Source organism: Jaculus jaculus, chromosome 11, assembly GCF_020740685.1.
Source record: "Jaculus jaculus isolate mJacJac1 chromosome 11, mJacJac1.mat.Y.cur, whole genome shotgun sequence".
NCBI lineage: Eukaryota > Metazoa > Chordata > Mammalia > Rodentia > Dipodidae > Jaculus > Jaculus jaculus.
This window is the reverse complement of record NC_059112.1, coordinates 90,719,778-90,740,635: the sequence shown is the minus strand read 5'-3', so window position 1 is coordinate 90,740,635 and position 20,858 is coordinate 90,719,778. Positions and strand designations below refer to the sequence as shown.

At 39.6% G+C, this 20,858-nt stretch overlaps 1 protein-coding gene across 5 annotated transcripts in view; it reads left to right on the top strand.

The window, feature by feature from the left end:
- The window catches only part of Pex5l (peroxisomal biogenesis factor 5 like), a 221,767-nt gene that overhangs the window by 126,295 nt on the left and 74,614 nt on the right, over positions 1–20,858 (top strand). For 4 of the 5 annotated variants that reach the window (XM_045161560.1, XM_045161558.1, XM_045161559.1 and 1 more), the window contains 2 exons: positions 1,529–1,633; positions 11,728–11,839. In XM_045161560.1, coding sequence (XP_045017495.1) covers positions 1,529–1,633; positions 11,728–11,839 — 217 coding nt within the window. The remainder of the gene's footprint in view (positions 1–1,528; positions 1,634–11,727; positions 11,840–20,858) is intronic. The other variant, XM_045161561.1, reaches the window with a different exon arrangement.

The following is a 20,858-nucleotide window of genomic DNA, read 5'->3' as shown; positions in this document are numbered from 1 at the left end:
AATTCACATAACCTCACTAAAGAAGAAATCTGGAATCATTATTCACCCCAGTTTGCTATGCAATGAACCATTAAATTTCCCAGAAATCAATTATTCTGAGGATCATGGCCACGTAACTTTTGAGAACACATATGAAAATTACTGCTATACTGTCTGCTGAATTGTATTGCATATTTGACCTCCATCCTGAAAACCACACATGACCATTTAAAACAAACCAAAGAAACAGCATGAGCAGATTCGTCTCTTCAAATCCATTCACTGTGCCAGAGTTCCTTTTTTATCCTCATATAAGCAAAAGCTATAAAATCTTAGTCAGGGCCTTAGGAAGTGGACACTTTTCCTCCTGAGATGGACCTACATTGTGAAGATAGTCCTTCGAAATCCCAAACTAATAATGCAATTCTAGCCCTTTTTATTGCATAGAAACTATCAAGTTTTAGTAAGTTCTAGAGTTAACATTAACCCCAGCTCTTATTCCCTTCCTAGATAGCACATCCTCATGTCTCTTGACTTATGACACCTCAGTATACTACATATGTTCTTTAGTAGATTACAACACAGCATTGATAGGATTTTTCCAGGGTGGTTCTGCCTAAGGAGCTGAGAAAATTAAAGCTTTTTGTTTTTGAATTATTTACGATGATTTAAATTTTAGTACAAGATGTCTCTAATTGGGTTAGGAAGGTGTTGCTTTATTTTCCATTTATGTCATATGTACTCTTAAGAATTTAAGAATCAAGGAAACTAGCATGCCCCTTTTGAGTTCCTAATTCTGTTTATATGAGACCAACGGAAAATAAGAGAGAGAGAGCAAATACAGAAGATGATTGCCTAAATATGAAGCATTATTTTACTTTTGGGTTTATAGGGTTCTCCGATTAAAAGGCACTTCTAAAATTGTACTATTTCTTGGTGGCAAAAATATTGAAGATGGAAAAAAATTCATTTCACCTAGATCATACTGCGTCCACAAAATAAATGGTAACGTCCTAGTGTGCCAAGCCCCTGGAGAATTTTTAGAGATGTTATGAGATTTTTATACGTTTTTTTTATAACAAATTAACTCAAAAATGAAACCCCAGAGACCACTCAGAAAAGAAAACCTTCTGTGAGTCAGATTCTGATTCTAATCCCTGTCCCAAACCTCTGTCATTCAAAATATCTAGAGATTGTATAGTAGTAATTTATAAATGAATAAACATGATAGGCAATTAATAGAGTGCTAAATTGATACCATAAAAATATGTTCATGTCATGCCAATTGCCTTCAAACATATTATACATATAAAACACTATGTTAAACAAATCATCTGTGAAGGTGAAAAGGTAGCTGACTAAAAGTTCACAAATAATCTTTTTTCAGATTTTGTGTGTTTTCTCCTCAGCCAAAAGCCTCAAGATTCACTGGCAGCAGCGTACTTCTTCACTTATGGTGGATTGCTCTTTAAAAATAAGAATATCTTGTAATAAATAACAACTTCAAGCTTTCTCCTGACACAAGTCATTGTTGATTTCACTGTTATAGGGAAAAGGCTCTAGGGCGGCAGATAAGGCTGTTGCCATGGTGATGAAGGAGATACCGAGGGAGGAGTCTGCTGAAGAAAAGCCCCTCCTTACTGTGACATCACAGGTGGGCAGACCAATAAGGTTCCTGTAGGAAGCTGACATATGTTAATATATCAGACAATGTGATCATTAACTATAGGGAAAAAAAATCAACTTGAGCCAATTTTTAAGAGACAGTTTCAATGAAATAACTGTACAAATATAAATGAAAAACCAAAATTGCTAAGAAAAATGTATTTAGCTATTTATTCATGGATATTAATTTTCATTACTTAACTTCAGTTTTTTAAAAAAAAGAAAGTATATGCAAGTAAAACATGTTGCTTCTTCAAACGGAGTCTTGTTAACAACTTTTGGGAAAGAAATAATGAACCTAATGTGTATTTATTTGAACAAGCAAAAAAAAAATTCCTATGAATAAATAGTCATATTATATACATATGTCAGTTTACCAGTAGAGTATCTAAATTTTCATAAATGTTCAATATATTTATGTTGTGACTTTGCATACTACATATTTGTCTATACATATTTATGTCGGTAACTAATTTACAGGAATGAGCCAGAAGTCCCTGAGTTTCCTACAGAAAATGGCATTTGTGACCCTCTTTATTCTTGGTGACCATAACAACAATCATACTATCTCCATTGTAAGAACTTGAAGGCCATTTTCAGCACTTATGATAACACGTGTAGCAAAAAGTTCACATTTGTATGTGACAATGCACTGGGACTGTGGATCTTGCATCTCCTCAGGGACTTTGAAGCACCCTGTAAAATCTACATAAATATGTATAATAAAATCATCACCACACTGTGGAAATACCAGTTTTAAATTCTGAAATGAAAAATATTTTACTTGCATTTATCTTATAATTGAGGTTAAATTGTTATTTTAAACATTTCATTTCTTCCATAATGCAATAGTAAATGCAGTGATTCCCTTCCGATTATATGCACTTATCTAGAATTAGAAAAATGGCCACTTACAGTCCGCATGCAAAGCATTGCTGTCAAAAACTAAATGATGACAACTTATTTTCAGAATAGCAGCAGTTCTCATCTCCAGCTGTTGCCAACATGTGTGGTTTTATTTTACCCTAAATACTACATTGTAAGTAATGAAAATTATATGACATCAGAATAGAATACTTTTTAAGTTAGGGTTACAGGATTTAGAGATAAATTTTATGTTGCCAAGGTTTTTTTTTTTAATCCATAAGGAAAACATGCTTTTTCCTGTGACATGTCATAGTAGTTAGCAAGAATTCTGTTTCAAGTTTACCAAGTTTGCCTTTTTATTTAATTTACATAGAAAGGTATATGCAGTGTTCCATCAATCTCCTGCCCATTGGAGTGAGAGCGTTGTGAATCTAGTGTCCAAAATGCACCAGAGTCCCCAGGTGAATGACCTGCTTGGAGTTCTTGGCTAACGATGAACCACACAGCTTATGTTACTGCTGTTGTCCGTTGGGCTACAGCATTATCTCAGGAAATCACAATTTAAGACCGCCACCCCAACTTCTCCTCCAACCATATCTGCCATGTACTTTCCAGTAATCATTTCCAAATGTTCAAAATTATCATGACAGCGCAAGCTTGAATTTCAAATTTAATGCAAATAATATTTTTGATTTTTCAATTTAGACAAGAAATTGTGATTGTTATCATTCTCTCATATTCAGAACATTTGTGTGTACCAAGTTCCTTCTTTGATCCCTGTCTAATGTTGCATCAACTGTTTTTTGAGGGACTAGTTAGTTCTCCTGCATGAAGATTGTACAATGCTTTCCGTGATGTGTCATATTCTTGTTGCGTACTGGCCAGTTTATGAATCAGCAAGCAGAGAAACCTGATTCATAAAATGTAACGTTCCCATTGTGTTGATGGTTTGATAGAATTAATTCAGTGATAGCTGTAATACAATTATTTCTCAGTTGTGTGCAAGTTTTATTAGTCGCTAGACTTTTCCCACTGTACACGAGTAGCTTCTTCCCTGCTATGCACAGTGCTGTGCACAAGCCACAAAGAAACAGAGTGAACTGAAAAAGTGAGTACTTCCCACTGGGGCCACAACATCCAGTCCATGTGCCATACCACAATCCTACTCCTTATCTAGTGTGAATGTACTGGTGTCCTGACATGTTTGTCCCAGTGTCTCCATAAAGCCTCTATGATATATTGCTGAATACATCTACTCATATTTTTCACTGGGATGTCAATGGCAACTGCTCACATCCCAGATCTAGATACATCTCAGGGTAGTTGCTACACTCTCAATGATGCCTTTGGGATAATCACAATAGGTAAAATCCAAAATAAGTCATTGTGTGGCCTTACCTTGTCTAGTAACTGTTCACTCATCATATTGCGGAGTGTAGAATAGTCCTATACTCCAGCAGTTATTTTTTAATCATGTGATGATAATGCTATTTTCCACAAGCTTGGGAGAGATTTGGCTAACTATACCCAAATAAAATCATCTGTACTAAATTGAATCAATTCAACAAATGGTACGCACAACAGCATGCTTTGATGACAGGGTTAGAGAGAGAAACTATGTGAATCACCAAGTCTTGAAAGGAAAGCTTGCCTAGGCCCATGCTGTCCAATACAAGAGCCACTAGACACATAGTTTTTGAGTATTTTTGGCTTCTGAACATTGAGATGTGCTGCTAGAATTAAAAATACATATCAAGTTTTGAAAAATTAATCCAAAAATTGTGCAAGCTATTATTGCATTTATTATTTTTATATTGATTGTGTGCTGAAATGATATTTTGGATATGTTGGGTTAAATAAAAGATATCATTAAAGTTAATTTCACTTGTTTCTTTTCACTTTTTAAAAAAATGACTACTGGAAATGTTTCTATTCCAAGGCTGTCATCATATCTCTCTTAAGTAATAATGCTTTACACTGTAATAGTATAAGCAAATTTAATTTGATACTACAGGGAAAATCCAGATGCCAAAAAGTTATCACATAAAAAATATTATCTTTATGAGAATAAAATTATTTTAGTAATTTTTCCTCATAAGGAACCTGGAGAAATTTTCATTTTAAGCATATCTTCTGGGTACTGTTTTTAAGCAAGGAATATCCCATTCTAAAGTAAATGTCTAAGGACTGGGTTTCCAGTTTCTTCTGCCTAAAGGGCTCCTCCCCCCGCCCCCATACTTACCTCTTGGTTTCCCTATCTGTTCCCATTGGTTATAGCTCAATATGAATGTCATGTTTTTTATATTTAAAAATATGATAAAGATAAAAAGAGCAATATCCCTAATTGGAAAAAGTGTTTACCATACTACTTTTCATGGCCCTGTTTGGGTTTCTGTTATTATTTTGAAATGAATGCTTTAATTACATTCCTCTACCATCCTTAGATTTACACTACCCAAACTGTATATGGTAATATCTAGATATTTTCCCGTAAGTGGATTCATTTTATAAGTATAACTTCCTGCCTGGAAATGTAGTCAGTGGACTGATATCTAGATCAAGTCAGATCTGGGAGATGTTTTTCCTTAACTAGAACCTCTACAGGACTGGGAGTGGGCCAGCCATGGGTAATGCTATTGTGTTGAAACAATGCTGAGAGAGGTCAGTGACCATGGCCAACTTGTAACAGTCAGAAGGTTTGAAACAACGATTGAGTTCACTTGCCTTTCCAATAGACTGAGTCAGCCCCAATTCCATGTTAGTGAATTTCTCATAGTGTGACCACTAGTTGAATTAATATCACACAAACTTCTAAATTTTCACTGGACTAATAAACCAAGTAGAGCATGGTGGCTCATACCTTTAACCCTAGCATCCAGGTCTAATAAACCACAAAATAGTAGTTCCTTACAAAATGATGAATGAAAACCTACCCCCAAAATGACACATATTTTAAACAAACAGTGTTACACATAGTAAGGGAATTTTTAAATGTACACATGGATCTTTGTGTTTTGTTGTTACAGAAAAAAATAAGCTTAAATATTTCTATCTTTTAAATTAGATAAAAAGACATGCCATATTATTGAGAAATTTTATGTCAGTGTTTCAAATATGAGATATCTGCCAGTGGTTTCTAACTTAAAAGCTTTAATGTTTTGACTTTTAAAATTGTTTTAAGGACTAAATACTTAAGCATAATAACCCAATATTTTACCTTAAGCTAAAGCAACAGTTCATGGTCATTAATCTGAAACATAAATTTATGCAAAAATAAATTAATAACCTTTATGTTGTTTCATCATTTAAAATGCATTTTGCTTTGTTGTTAGTTCTTAGTATCACAAACTTTCCACTCCATCTTTGAATAAAACATCTAAGAAATACATTTCTATGAAAACAAGGTTAAATTTCAGTCACAAAACAAGCAATATAAGCACACATTGGAGTTTTAAGTAACAGATAAGCTTTAAAAGTGAAATAGTTCTTTTGCCTTGGTTAAAATATTCCCTTACAGTTTAGATCATATAATAATTCAATAGTTAAACATTGGAACCAAAGGAATTAAAATTGAACTAAGGCAAGTGTCATTTTAAGAGAGTCATCCACTAGAGGTAAATGATCTCGTCCATGTTTGTGTGTTAAGGACTACTAACTGCATTGACTGGCTAGTCTGAATAAGTCATAATCCAGCTGAAATCATTTTATTGATTATTTTTTTAAAGATAAAAGGGCTCAATAGTCCTGAATCCTGGTTGACTAGAAATCCCTATATTCAACCTTCCCCTGTTTTCTTATTTCCGCTGTTTCCCTGTATGTCTGTGTCAGTGTTTTCTCCCAAACACTCCAGATTTGAATTTCTTATCAAAAATCCCTGAAGGTAGTGCTAGGATAACATCATGCAGTGTCTTTGGCTTCCCAATCAAGGTCCATGTCCTTCTCCCAAGAATTGGACGGAGTAGGCGTAGGCCTGAATTTCCACTTTTCTAATTAGACATTCTCTCTTGAAATTCTAACCATCCTTGATAACATCCTTGCACTTGGAATTGTTTCTTTAGGTGCCATGACTTTTTCCAACATTTGAAAAAATATTAAAAGGGGCTGGAGAGACGGCTTAGTGATTAATACACTTGCCTGCAAAGCCAAAGGACCCAGTTTCAATTCCTCAGGACCCACATAAGCCAGATGCACAAGGCACAAAGGGGGAGCACATGTCTGGAGTTCGTTTGTAGTCACTGGAGGTCCTGGTGCACCCATTATCTCTCTCTCTCTCTCTCTCTCTCATAAATAAATAAAATTCAAAAAAAAATTTTTAAACCATTAAGAGTAGGAGAACATGGCCCTAGATGAAAGCTTCCGAAGGGGCTGGCAAGATGGCTCAGTGGCTCAAGGTGCTCGCCGTAAGCACAGGGACCTGGGTCCATAGGAGTGCCTACAGAAGAGCTAGATGCAGCCACGTGTACCTGTGACCTTGGTGCTGGGGTGGTGGCGGCAGTAGGCCCCGTGAGGCCCTCTGGCCAGCTGGTCTAGCCAAATCAGTGAGCTTCAGTTTAGAGAGAGACCCTGGCTCAAAAAACAAGTTCGGGGCTGGAGAGATGGCTCAGCAGTTTAGGTGTTTGCCTGCAAAGCCAAAGGATCCCAGTTCAATTCCCAGGACCCACGTAAGCCAGATGCCCAAGGGGGTGCTTGTGTCTGGAGTTTGTTTACAGTGGCTGGAGGCCCTGGCACGCCCATTCTCTCCCTCTCTCTCACTCTCTGCCTCTTTCTGTCTCTTAAATAAACAAATAAATAAATAAAATATTTTTTAAAAAGTTGTAAAGTGACTAAAGGAAGACACTTGAAGTCAAAGTCGACTTCTGACCTCCCCCTCAGCACACACACACACACACACACACACACACATTTACATGCACTGCATATATTTGTATCCCTGAACAAATGAACAGCCCTACACACATGCATGCATGCATACCAGATACACCTGCCAAAACCAAAAGGCCCGCTAGGGAGTTGCCAGACATTTCCAAGGACGCCTGATCTCTGTGAATTTCTCAAACCCAGTATGTTCCAAGATGTCCATGCAGTCATTCTTCTGTAGCCTACAAGGAGGGCTTATTACATCCAGTCAGCATGTGAGACTGATTTTGTGGGATATAAAAATATTATACGAGGTCTTTACTGTCCCAGGGTTATAGTCTAGTGGGGAGGAAAACAGATAGAACGAAAATGGAGTTGTGGATTCAAGCATAGGTCCATGGAGACACTTGGACTAGGCTGTCATGCCCAGTGCTGAGGAGGGGCCAAGACAGTGTGCTCCAGTTACATGGAATGCTGGGAGAGAAAGATGAATCTGTCACCGTTAGAGGACTCGTGTGTGTGTGTGTGTGTGTGTGTGTGTGTGTGTGTGTGTGTGTGTACATGTTGGGAATTGAACCCTGGGCCTCATGCATGCTAAGCACACAGACTGCCACTAAGTTACATACAACCCAGGTCTTTGAGTCAATCCAATTACTGGGCACAGTGATAGAAGAAATGAAAAAATTTTAATGTAAGAAAACTGAGACAAAAATCCACATCTAACAAATGAATCTTAACTCAGCTCTGACAATTTGATTAAATCAAAATGACAGTCACTCCAACTCAGTTATTTAAAAACAATTTGAAACCCTGTCACCATTTGTGATTGACTTCACACCGATATATCCTGTACCCAAAGGATGAAATGAGGGGAAGTCATTTCAAGCTAACTGAAACAATTCTAAGAGAAATTAAATAAACCTGCCAATGAATAAGGGGAAAAAAACAAATGGATATGATTTGAAAGTGAAGTTTAAAGGAAGTATTTAGGGATTCAGTTCAGTTTCAAAATTTCCTTTTATGACCTAAAAATTTCATTTCTTCTTAAAACAATACAAGAAAGATCATAAGCTTATGCCTACACATATAAAAATAAAATACTGTGGCTAAGATAATAAATCCTAAATCCATGCAGCTAAAGATACAGTTTAATTGGACTATCCCACACCTTTAATCCAAGCACTCGGGAGGCAGAGATAGGAGAATCACTGTGAGTTTGAGGCCAGCCTGAGACTATATAGTGACTTCCAGGTCAGCCTGGGCTAGAGCTAGTCCCTACCTTAAAAAAAAATACACATTTTCATGTCTTCAGTATCTGCCAAATCATTGTCTCATTCGGCATCCATTTATGGAACCCTGTGTGCATGTAGATATGCCATTTGAGGTTGCGAATGATACAAATACAAGCAAAATAAGGCAGTCTCCAACCTCAGGCCTTGTGGGGAAACAGCAAGAACTCTTCCTGTCTAGAATGTTCTAGAACTTCATCAAAGCCCAGGCTCTTCCTGTCCTATCTCAGTGACACGTCCATACTGTCTTTCATCTTCTTCACTGTGCCATTAATGCCCACACTTCAGCCAGATCGCTGCCTCTGCTCAGCTAGGGAAACGCTGACTCCCAGGGCTGTTGGCTGGGCCTTCCTTCATCTGTGTGTGTGGAGGAAGGCCACAGGACACATTAGTGATGGGAACTGGACCGTCACAGTGTTTTCATCTGCCCAGGTGTGTACCATGGTGAGAAACAGGGCATCGGATGGAGGAGAGATGACAGACCTCCAGAGGCAGGGTTTGTGAAGACCAGGGAGCCAGGGCTTTGCCGGGGGCTTATTGAAGTCTTTGATCCACTGAGCCTCCACCCCAGTGATGCTCACAGTCTTTCTTAGCCAACTTCCTTCCCTCCTATGCAAGGTCAAATCGAGAGTGCGACAGGGGCTTTCTCTAGAAAATTGATCTGAAATTTGAAGGAGAAAAATTCAACAACAAGAAAAATATTCTTATCTTTGGTAAAGCAAATTTGCCTGCAAAGACAACCTTCTCACGGAACTGAGCCCATTGCCTGTCTTGCCATTCAGATGGTCATGGGAACCATTGTCTCTCTAGGCTTTTATCAAAATGAAAGCATAGTTCCTCAGCGTGGAAAACTAAAAGTACCTACAAAAGTCAAACACCCTGATAGTCTAAATCTGTAGGTAACTTGGGCCTATTCCACATTGTACAGCCTTATGATTTAGGGATAAATTGTTAGTTTCTTTGTTTTGTTTTTAATAAAAGGAGTAGTGGGAAATTTTTTAATGTATGTAATTTGTATTTCTCTACTTAAAAAGATATGCAGGCTGAGAACTCCTAATATGAAAACCTGAAGTCTGAGTGCTCCAAGATCCAAACTTTTCTGAGCATGAATATGAAGCTGCAAGCAGAAAGATCCCACTTGACCTCATGGGACAGGTGTCAGCCAAAACAGAGGCAGGAACAATAAAAAATATTGAATAAAATCTTCCTCACACCAAGTGTACAAAGTGCATATGAAATACAGTGAATTTTCTGTTTAGACTTGGGTCTGGTTCCTAAAGCAATATATATATATACAAAAGTTTAAAAATCTGAGATTTAAAATACTTCTCTGGCCTAAAGCATTTTAAAGAAGAAATGCTTTCAACCCGTGTTTTCTACAATCCTCACAAAGAGGATTTAGTTATTCTTAGTTAGCTGCTAATGAGATTAGACTTTTCCTTAGAGAAGTAATGGTTATCTAAAAGATAGTTATGACATCATACGTACACATTCATACTTCTAAAGACCCAGCATATTGGGTTTAATCTTGTATACATTAGCCAAGAAATCAGTATGACCTAGGACCAGGGGCTGGTAAGCAAATTGTAACACTTAACCCATGCTGGCCTGTTATAACAATATCTCCAGGTATAGTGTGATGCCATATCGGATGGTGACCTTCATTCTGAATGCTTATCATGGGGCATGATTCGGATCCCACCTGACACTCTAGAATCAAGACCATGTCACCATAGGGATGTCACACTAGATGAGTCCATAACATTAAGTACATACAGCCAAAAGAGCGAGTTCCACAGGACATGTACGCTCAGGCACAGTTTCCCCTTGAAGCCATTACACTGACATGTAAATAGAGGGGTTCATGAAATGGCTGGAGTTCAGCCATTTCTTCATTTTCTAGCATAGTATATCCCATATCAATGCTTTCAACTACCTTTTCAGAAAGCAAAATGGATTTTTATACAGGGAAATATTATAAATACTCCTAAACTCATCATTCCTCAGCCTTTAAACTCAACACACCATGAAATTTATCCCCCCCACAAAAAAGCAAATAGGTCTTAGCCTACAAACATGAGAGGCACATGCCCTCAACATTAAAAATATGGCATTAATAATAGGGGCGATAACAGAATGGTCAAATTCAGACAGTAAAATACAGGCTGAAGGGACATCCTTTCAAAACTGGTGAGAACCCACACAGACTCAGATAATTTGACTCCTAATGGAACATGTGAGTCTTTGTGTATAGTCTCAATAAAACTTACAAGAACTTAAGAAAAATCTTCACTCTAGCACTGAAAGAAAGCCATTCTTGGTGCTGTCCTTCAATAAAGACCACAAATTAATACACATTAAAAAACCAAATTTCCAACTCTATAAAAAATCTTAAGCTCTAGGAGAGATCTGAGATTTATGCATGTTGTAATAATACAATGTATACATGGAGTAACAAATGTGTCTCTAGACAGGTGATATAACTATATTTTCTTCTCAAATAATGCTAATTATGCACTACAAAACCATCCTAACAAAATGTAGGGGATGCATTTTAAATGACTTGAGCTTTGTAGACGGGGGGAAAAATGACGTGTTTACCCATGCACATTGGCCCACGTGTTGCACGTCTCACCATATAGGCACCAAGTAGCCCATCCTCACCAGTCCCTATCACCTGGAGTCTGAAGCCACTGTCCCTGATCTTTCCAGAGCTTTCAGTCCAAGTGAGGAGTGGGATTGGACCTTAACTGTGATGTAACAGGCACCACCATTCCCTACATATCAAAATTAGAGGATAATTCTGAAATTTACCTCAGGAAGGAGAAAAGCAGGATTTGAGTTTTAGAACCTAGATTTGGCTGCAAAATATGTTGACAGTGCTAAAAAGCTCATTCCCCAAGCCTTGGTAGCTTTCTTTTTCTTTCTTGCCCCCACCCCATTGTTTATTTCTGTACGTGTTTATTTTGGTAGGCTTGCTGTTCCCATTTTGTTGCCAAGGCTGCATTTTAATTCACCTGATTCTGCCGTTTCACAAAGCCCTTTGACACCTGTGTTCGTTTGTTCTCAGCTGGTGAATGAGCAACAAGAAAGCAGGCCCCTCCTGAGTCCCTCCATCGATGACTTTCTCTGTGAAACCAAATCGGAGGCAATTGCAAGGCCAGTAACGTCCAACACAGCCGGTAATTCTTTCACATTGTGCCTTAAGTAGAATTCATTTTAGCTATGGTAAACTGCACACTTCTTTTATGTGGGGAATGATGTTTGCAACCAAATGAAGCTTTAGAACGTAAGTTAGTAAGTCACTTTCTATTTGCACCGTGTATGTGTGATGTAATGTGATGTGTATGTTTGTGCGCGTGGTGTGTGTGCATGCATGTGCCCATCCGGTGCCTCATGAGCTCGCCTGTGGTGGGGTGTGCTCATTCATAGTACACAAAGGGGAACATGTCCTAAGCACCAGTGCCCCATTTCATTGCTCTTCCACCCACTCTTACCAGCCAGAGCCTCTTACTGATCCCGAAGGTTGCTGTTGTTTTCTCAAAAGCCCCAGTGATTCACCAGTCTCTGCTCCCCTACTGGACTGGGGTTACAGATGTTTGTGACCACATCCAGCTGTTTACGTGGGTCCTAGAGATCAAACACAAGCAGTCTCTAAGGCCTCCTTACGCTGTCATGCTTGCACAGGAAGTGCTTTTAACCACCGAGCCATCTCTCCAGCCTGTAAATCAATTTTGATTTTAAGAAACTACAATGCAGCCGGGCGTGGTGGCGCATGCCTTTAATCCCAGCACTTGGGAGGCAGAAGTACAAGGATCACTGTGAGTTTGAGGATACCCTGAGACTACATAGTGAATTCCTGGTCAGTCTGGGCTAGAGTGAGACCCTACCTTTAAAAAAAAAAAAAAAGAAAGAGAAAGAAACTACGATGTATGTTTTCCAATCGATTTTGCTGTCCACGTATCTGTACCACTGTTTGGAATTATCTCTTCTATGCAAATATTTATATTTACCTCTTTGCATATACATCTATAAATATATTTATGTTTATTGACATAAATTTCTGGGTATATATTTATATTTGCCTCTTTACATTTCAGATCATATCAATTAAAAAAAGCATCTATTTCAAAGGGAGGGGTTTCAAGTTCTGTTTTGTGAGACAATTCGGGAAATATTTTATGTAATGAAAGTCAAATAAAGACAATGTGAGGCTAGGGATATAGCTCAGGAGGTAAAATGTATGTCCATAATTCCAGTGCTGAAGAGGCAAAGATAGGATCTGTGAAGCTCATGGTGAGATCAGTGAAAGAATCTGTCTCAAAATATAAGGTAGACAGTGATAGAGGAAAACACTGTTAATCTCTGGCTTCTAGATGCATGCCCAAACATGCACACATACACACACACACACACACACACACACGGAGAGAGAGATATGAGCATACATGCATGTACACACACACATATACATGTACATGCAGAAACAAAAAAAAGCTGGTCTTCCCTTTCCAGTTCATCCAAATGAGAATGAGAAAACTAAGTCACTTAGGAAGAGCAACATTAGGATTTGACTCAAAAACTACTTTTCTCCTTGATTTTCTAACATATGAAACATAAGAAGGTGAGATTTCTTTTTGTTGTTGTTTTCTTTTTGTTTTTCAAGGTAGGGTCTCACTGTAGCCCAGGCTGACCTGGAATTCACTATGTCATCTCAGGGTGGCCTCGAACTCAAGGCGATCCTCCTACCTCTGCCTCCCAAGTGCTGGGATTAAAGGCGTGCACCACCACGCCTGGCTAAGAAAGTGAGATTTCTTGCAGTCTTGATACCTGCATCATTTAGGCCTCTGTTAGCTTCCTAGGGCTGTCGTGATAGAATGCCTACCACACACTGAAAGGAATAGTAACTGAGCTCTGAAGGGAAAAACTCAAAATGGTTAACAGGGCCATACTTCCTCCAGAAGTTCTTACAGAAGGGCTTGTTCAGGGCCCCCTCATCCTCAGTGCTAGACTTGTTTTGTACAACTCACTCCAGCCTTCATATGGGGTTTGATTGTGCACATATTCCTGGAGTGCAAATCTGCCTGTGTCCAAATTTCTCCTTCTTAGGAGGACACGCATTATGCTGGAATAGTGGCCTATCACCTTCCAGCTCAACTTTAATCATCTTTCATTACAACTCCACACGAGGTTTTCTCCTGAAGTGTTAGGACTTCAATGTAAGAATGAAGGGCAAAAGGCTGGGGGGCTCACTCAGTCTGTGAAGCCATGCAAGCATGAGGTCCTGAGTTTGAACCCCAGAGCCCATATGAAAATGCAAGTCATGGTTGTTACACATAAAAAGGTGGACAATACCTGAGGAACAGCACCTAACGTTGTCCTCTGGCCTTCAAACACAGGCACACATACATATACATGCACCTGCACACACGCATAAACATGAACACACCCAAAGAGAAGTGAAGGGTGGAACACAATTAAATCCATAACTTTCTACAAATTAGAAGTTTGGGGAAATCATGTGATGAGACTGCTTAGGTAGTCAGTAATCTGCTTATACTGATTTCCATCCCAAAAGACACCCTTGTTTAACAATGGGTTCATTAATCTTAGAAGCATATCTCAAGGTAGAAACACTACATGTTATTAAATCCCAAAAGAAAGTGATTTTTATATAAATCAAGACAAAGTAAGCAATGTAGAATTTTTCCCCAGGAATCAGTCAAAGAATGGAGATTTTTGTTTTCTCTCTCTCATTCACTCTCTCTCTTTTTCTCTCCCTCTCTCACTTACAAATCCTAAACAAACATTTCTTGTTTCATTGACTTATTTTTAACTTTTTCAATTATCATTCTTCAGTTTCTGATTATATCTATTAAAATACCTTATTTTCAAAGAGAGACAGAAGGAGTGCACCAGGGCCTTAAGCTGCTGCAAACAAACTTCAGATGCATGTGCTACTTTGTGCATTTGTCTTTATGTGGGTATTGGGGAACCAAACTCAGTTCATCAGGCTTTGCAGACAAGCACCTTAATGGCTGATCCATCTCCGCAGGATTAGCTTTTGCTATGCAATGATGATGACTTTAAGATAATCAAATAAGAATATTTTTTTCTTCTATTAATATCTGGCTCTCCTAAACTATATCCCTAGATGTTAGATAAGCTAAAATAATTGCGAATATCTGTGATTTTTGTTAGGTACTGGGGATTGAACTTAGGGCCTCATACATACTAAGCAAATGCTCTACCACTGAGCTGTTTTCCTCACTCTCTTTTTATTTTTTTGCAGTATGATCTAAGTTTCCCAGACTGACCTTGAACTCATTCCAGCTAGAGTATCTGAGATTACAGGGTGTATTACCAGGTGTAAAAAAAAAAATCCTTGACTTTAAATAAAATGTAAAGATTCATTCATAAAATGCTCTGAAAATGACTAAAATAATGGATACTTTGAATGACTAATTTATAGCACAAGTATGGTAAATATGTAACAACATTTTGTTCTGTAATCTCATAAATCTAATGTACATTATACCATAGGACTGTTTGCTAAGAACCACCACTAAAAGTGGGGTCCTTGGTTTGCATTTCTGAAGCTATACAACCTTGAAATATTTTATCTATAAACTTAAACTATCTTTTCTTTTTAATTTATTTTTAAATTTATTTATTTATTTATTTATTTGAGAGAGAAAGAGGCAAACGGAGAGAGAGAATGAGCACGCCAGGGCCTCCAGCCACTGAAAATGAACTCCAGACACATGTGCCACCTTGTACATCTGGCTTACATGGGTCCGGAGGAATCGAACTGAGGTCCTTTGGCTTGCAGGCAAATGCCTTAACTGCTAAGCCATCTCTCCAGCCCAACTTGAACCATCTTTAAGCAAACAGTTACTTCAGAAAGAACATTTTTTGTGATTTACAAATATATTGTCTCTGTGTGTGTTTGTGTGTGTGTGTTTGTGTGTGGTGTATGAGCATGTGTCTGCTTCATCTATGTGCATGTGGAAGCTAGGAAATGTTGGATGTCCTCCTCTGTATCTCTTCTACCTATTTTGCTTAGACAGAGTATCTCATTCAACTTGGAGCTCTCTGTTCTTCAGTTAAACTGGCTGATCAGGGAGCCCTGGAGACAAAAACATACTTAGTCTCCTCCCCTCCCCTTGCAGCACAGGAGTTACAGGTAGGCATGGCCATGCCTGACTTTTTACATGGGTGCTGGAGAATGAAATCAGGCCCTCATGTTCATGTAGCAAACATCTTACCCACTGAACCCTCTCCCCGGCTCCACAGAAAATCTATTATCTTTGGCACTTAATGTCTATTTATAAGGAAAAAGTAGCCCTTGACCACCCTGCTAAAGACAACTAATAAAATAATCCTCATTGTAAAGTTAGCATAAAGTTTACAGAACACACCTTTATGAAACTCCAGTAGTCATGATACTGCCCTTGGGAGCACTCAGAAATCTGGGGAGTCATTTTTATTACACATTCCGATTTTTTAAAAAAGGAAGCCAGGTGTGGTGGCCTTTAATCCCAGCACTCAGGAGGCAGAGGTAGGAGGATCGCCGTGAGTTTGAGGCCACCCTGAGACTTCAGGTCAGCCTGGGCTAGAGTGAGACCCTACCTCGGAAAAAAAAAAAAAAAAAGGAAATGTTGGTTGAATTGATTAAATATAGTTTATCTGTTTGGTAGATTGATTTGATTTGAAAGTTTCTGAGATTGACTGTTTCAATCATACTTGCTGATTCTCTAGTCATTATTTACACTATACTTACCACCAGAGTCTCAGAACAAGGCTTCATCCTAGCTGCTATTCCAACTGGGTTTTCTTGTTTGTTTGTTTTGAAGTAGTGTCTCACCCTAGCCCAGGCTGACCTGAAATTCACTATGTAGTCTCAGGATGGCCTTGAACTCATGATGACCTCCTGAATGCTGGGATTAAAGGCATCCCCCACCACACCTGGCTTCCATTCTACTTTTTGTGTTTGTTTGTTGGTTGGTAGGTTTTTTGTTTTTGTTTTTTAGTTTTCTTTTTGAGAGAGAGACAAAGAAAAGAGACAGAAAGAGAGAATTGTCAGGGCCTCAGCCACTGCAGTCAAACTCCAGACACCTGTGCCACCTAGTGGGAATGCATGACCTTGCACTTGCCTCACCTTCATGTGTCTGACATATGTGGGATCTGGAGAGTCAAACATGGGACCCTAGGCTTCGTAGGCAAGCGCCTTAACCACTAAGCTGTCTTTCCAGCCCTCCATTCTGTCTTAAACAGCCTAATTTACCAAGGCTCAAGGAGGCTCTGCTTTCTACACATTTGCAGTGTCCTGTGGGATCTTCCAGTTCAGTAGGCTGAGATCTTCTACCAGGTGTCCTGGAGATAGCTTAAAACAAACGCTTTCACAATGCATTATCTTCCACTGTCAGGACGTTTATCTACCCCCAGAGGATTTTCCAAGATTGCCAACTAGTTAAATCCTGCCTCAGATTCTGAAAATTGCCAAATCAGCAGCAGCTTAAAAAAAAAAAGGAACACCAAGGGGCTGGGGAGATGGCACAGCCTGTAAAGTGCTTGCCACACAAGCATGAACATGTGAGCTTAGATCCCCAGCTCGCCTGGTAAAGCTGAGTGTGGTGGCACGTGCCTGTCATCCCGCACTGAGGAGAGAGATAGGAAATCCCTGGGACTTGCTGGCTAGCGAGTCTAGCCCAAGACTGGCTCCTGGTTCAGTGAGAGATCCTATCTCAACAAGTAAGGTCGAGTGTATTTGAGGAGGAAGACAACTGACATTGACCTCTAGCCTCCATGTGCACAAATATACATGCATATGTGTACACCACACACATACACATGCAAAAACGTAAGATAAAAGAATGAAAAGCACCATATTAGTAGAGTCTGCACACTGCCTCCAGCCTCAAATGAAGTCTAGTCAGGAGTGCTGAAGCCCACAGGTTTAAATGAGAAGCCTGAATTTTCATCTCGGTATGGATACCAAGATGTTAGCTAGATTAGTTTCTTACTACTGTTGTTACAAGGGCATCACAGATTTAATGTCCTGAAACAGCACATTTTTTTTTTCTACTTTAAATTTCTGGAATCACAAGTTTCCAATTGGGATATCATTAGGGTTCCATTCCTTTTGGAGATTCTAAGAGAGAATTTCTTTCCTTGCTTTTGGCAGCTTCTAGAGGGCACTGATTATCTGTTGGTTTGTGGCTCCCTCCTCCACCCACACTCCAGCAGCATCTCATATCTCATCTTAAAAATCATGCTGTTCCAGCACTTAGGAGGCAGAGGTAGGAGAATCACCATGAGTTCGAGACCAACCTGAGATTACATAGTGAATTCCAGGTCAGCCTGGACTAGAACAAGACCCTACCTCAAAAAAACAAAACAAAACAAAAAGTTGTACTGCACCTGGCTTTCATTCTCATAGTGCCTTCTCTCATACTGACTCTCCTGCCTTGTTCTGGTAAGAACGTTTGGACAGGTGGACCCACCGCTTATGACCAGAGAGTGGTGTCTCACATGAGGTCTGTATTTAAATTTAATTTAAGTTTTAATTATTTATTTATTTATTTGAGAGCGACAGACACAGAGATAAAGACAGATAGAGGAAGAGAGAGAATGGGCGCGCCAGGGCTTCCAGCCTCTGTAAACGAACTCCAGACGCGTGCGCCCCCTTGTGCATCTGGCTAACGTGGGACCTGGGGAACCGAGCCTCGATCCGGGGTCCTTAGGCTTCACAGGCAAGTGCTTAACCGCTAAGCCATCTCTCCAGCCCAGGTCTGTGTTTAATAGGCCACATATGTGAAAATTGGACTAAGCTCAAAAGATATTTTACTGGATGTGCACATGTGCGCACACATATATGCATATACTTTTTGTTACATATATATTTTTTAATTTTATTTATTTATTCATTTGAGAGTGCACAAGAGAGAAAGAAGCAGACACAAAGTGAGATCGAGAACAAGAAAGAGAATGGGCACACCAGGGCCTCCAGCCACTGCAAACGAGCTCCAGACACATGCACCACCTTGTACATCTGGCTTACGTGGGTCCTGGGGAATTGAACCGGGGTCTTTTGGCCTTGCAGGCAAGCGCCTTAACTGCTAAGCCATCTCTCCAGCCTCTCCACACACAGATTTTCACATACAATATAACAGAAAAAAAAATTCTTTGTACTCTTACTTTAAGCACAGATATTCTGGAAGTCAAACGTTTATGTGAGTAGGAGAATTTTTTTTTCCAACTTGGGTCCAGAAACCAGCAAAGTGTGCAGTGCTTCTTCCATGCTGAGGCATGCATCTGGGAGACAATAAGACCCTTGTTTTTAAGTCTGGACTTAAGCCCCACCACCCCCGCCCCTGCCAACAAGCACACACTAAAATATGATATGCCTTCTTCCCCCAGAAGCGAAAGTCTGCCCTCAGCCTTCTGATTTTGAAATTGTGGTTGTCAGGAACTCTCGGCTTCATAGCCTGCCATTCCACCTCAGACACCTCGTCCATCAAATGGGTAACGCTGAGCCTTCCTGTGTGCCAAGCTCTCGTTTCACTTCTGCAGGGAAAAAGAACAAAGGAACATGGCAGCTCCCTCGAAGCGCAGGATCCTCCTCCTCTGCCTCCTCCCATTCCTGAAAACTCTCAAGATCTCCCCCTTCCATGGGGTCCAGAATTTCCCTCACCTCTGGTTCCACAGCTGCTTGCCCTGCCCCATTCTCTCCTGTAGTTCCAAAGCCTCATTTCCCTCCCTAAGTTTGTGGATCTCGCCAGTCTCTCCTGACGTTAAAATGGAAATCAAATCGTGGGTCCAAGGTGGTGGGTAGGGAGTGAGAGAAAGAAAAACGGACAAACAAAAAAGGGACAGAGAACAAAACACAGAAAGTGCCCAGGACGCTTAGAAAAAGAATGTTGCGGAGCCAAATAAGAATTTGCAATTCACTCTTTTAGTAATTCATTTGTTCTGAATAGTGAGAAGCAGACATAGAATTAAATTAGCGCTCACCAGTCATTATTTTGTAACAAAGGTACTTTCAATACACAAGTCAGTGATTCCTATATAATTTGCTTCTCAGAGAAGTCTAACAGCAAGTGGCTAATTCTTAATTATTTGTACCACTGCTTTAAAAAAAAATACATATATGGTGTTCCTTTTGTTATAAAGAAGTCACATTGGACTTCGGCTAACCTAACAGTGTCTGGAAGTTTCTATTTAACCACTCTGCAGATATGAAGTATGTGGAGACCTAGCTTTCTTGGCAGCCTGCCAGACTTAAATTTTACACACAGAGCCAGGCAACTTAGCTCTGAAAGCCATTTCTTCCCATCCACATCGGAGTGCTTCCAGCCCACCAAACACCCTTTAGCCTTTCTTTTGCATGCGCTGTAAGAAGAAACTATCCTTTGTGTTATTGGTGGGAAAGTGGATCCCACCTTCACAAGAGAACTCAATTGTTGGGCTGGGGATGGCGACCTCATACAGTGCACTACTGAAAAAAAAAAAAAAAAGAGGGGGGTCCCCTGTGAGAGTTCAACTGAGCCCTGATCCCACCGGGAGGGTAGAGGAGGGGCAGGTGGGAGAGGATTGGCCATTGATAGTATCCATTCTCCATCAAGAGGAAAAGCTGGGATGTCGTGCAGCCATTCTTGCAGGAGACAGTGCAGGAAGTATGGACAGAGGAGTTGCACTAACCACCACCCTCCCCCCAAGACTTTTCTAAGCTAGCCTGCTGAAGAACCCCAGGCCAGGAAGTCACCCCAGTCCTCGACCACAGCCTCTCAGGAAGGGCTGGGAGATCTGTCTCATTTGAATTTGTGCTATGAAATACTAGTTACTTACTCTGTGGAAAAAAGAAAAAAAAATTAACAGAAGGTTACCTACCATGTCATTTTAATTCTGCTTTCCTGGTTTTGCATTGGAACAAATTTTCAGTTCTGTCTTCATTAGAATATTTGATACAATGTAATCCACCTGCTAGGAAGTAAAAGTGTAACTGTCTTCTTGCTGGGTTACATTAGAATTTAAATTTGCATATTAAACAGCCTAAGACTTCACTGTGTATAGGTTATAAAACTCCTCTCTGGTGTGAGCCAGACGGCATGCTATATTCTGATCACACTGCTTGATTAAATAAAAGATGAATGATGACTGGCAGCCTTCCTTTATGCCCCATATACCTCACTGCGCAAA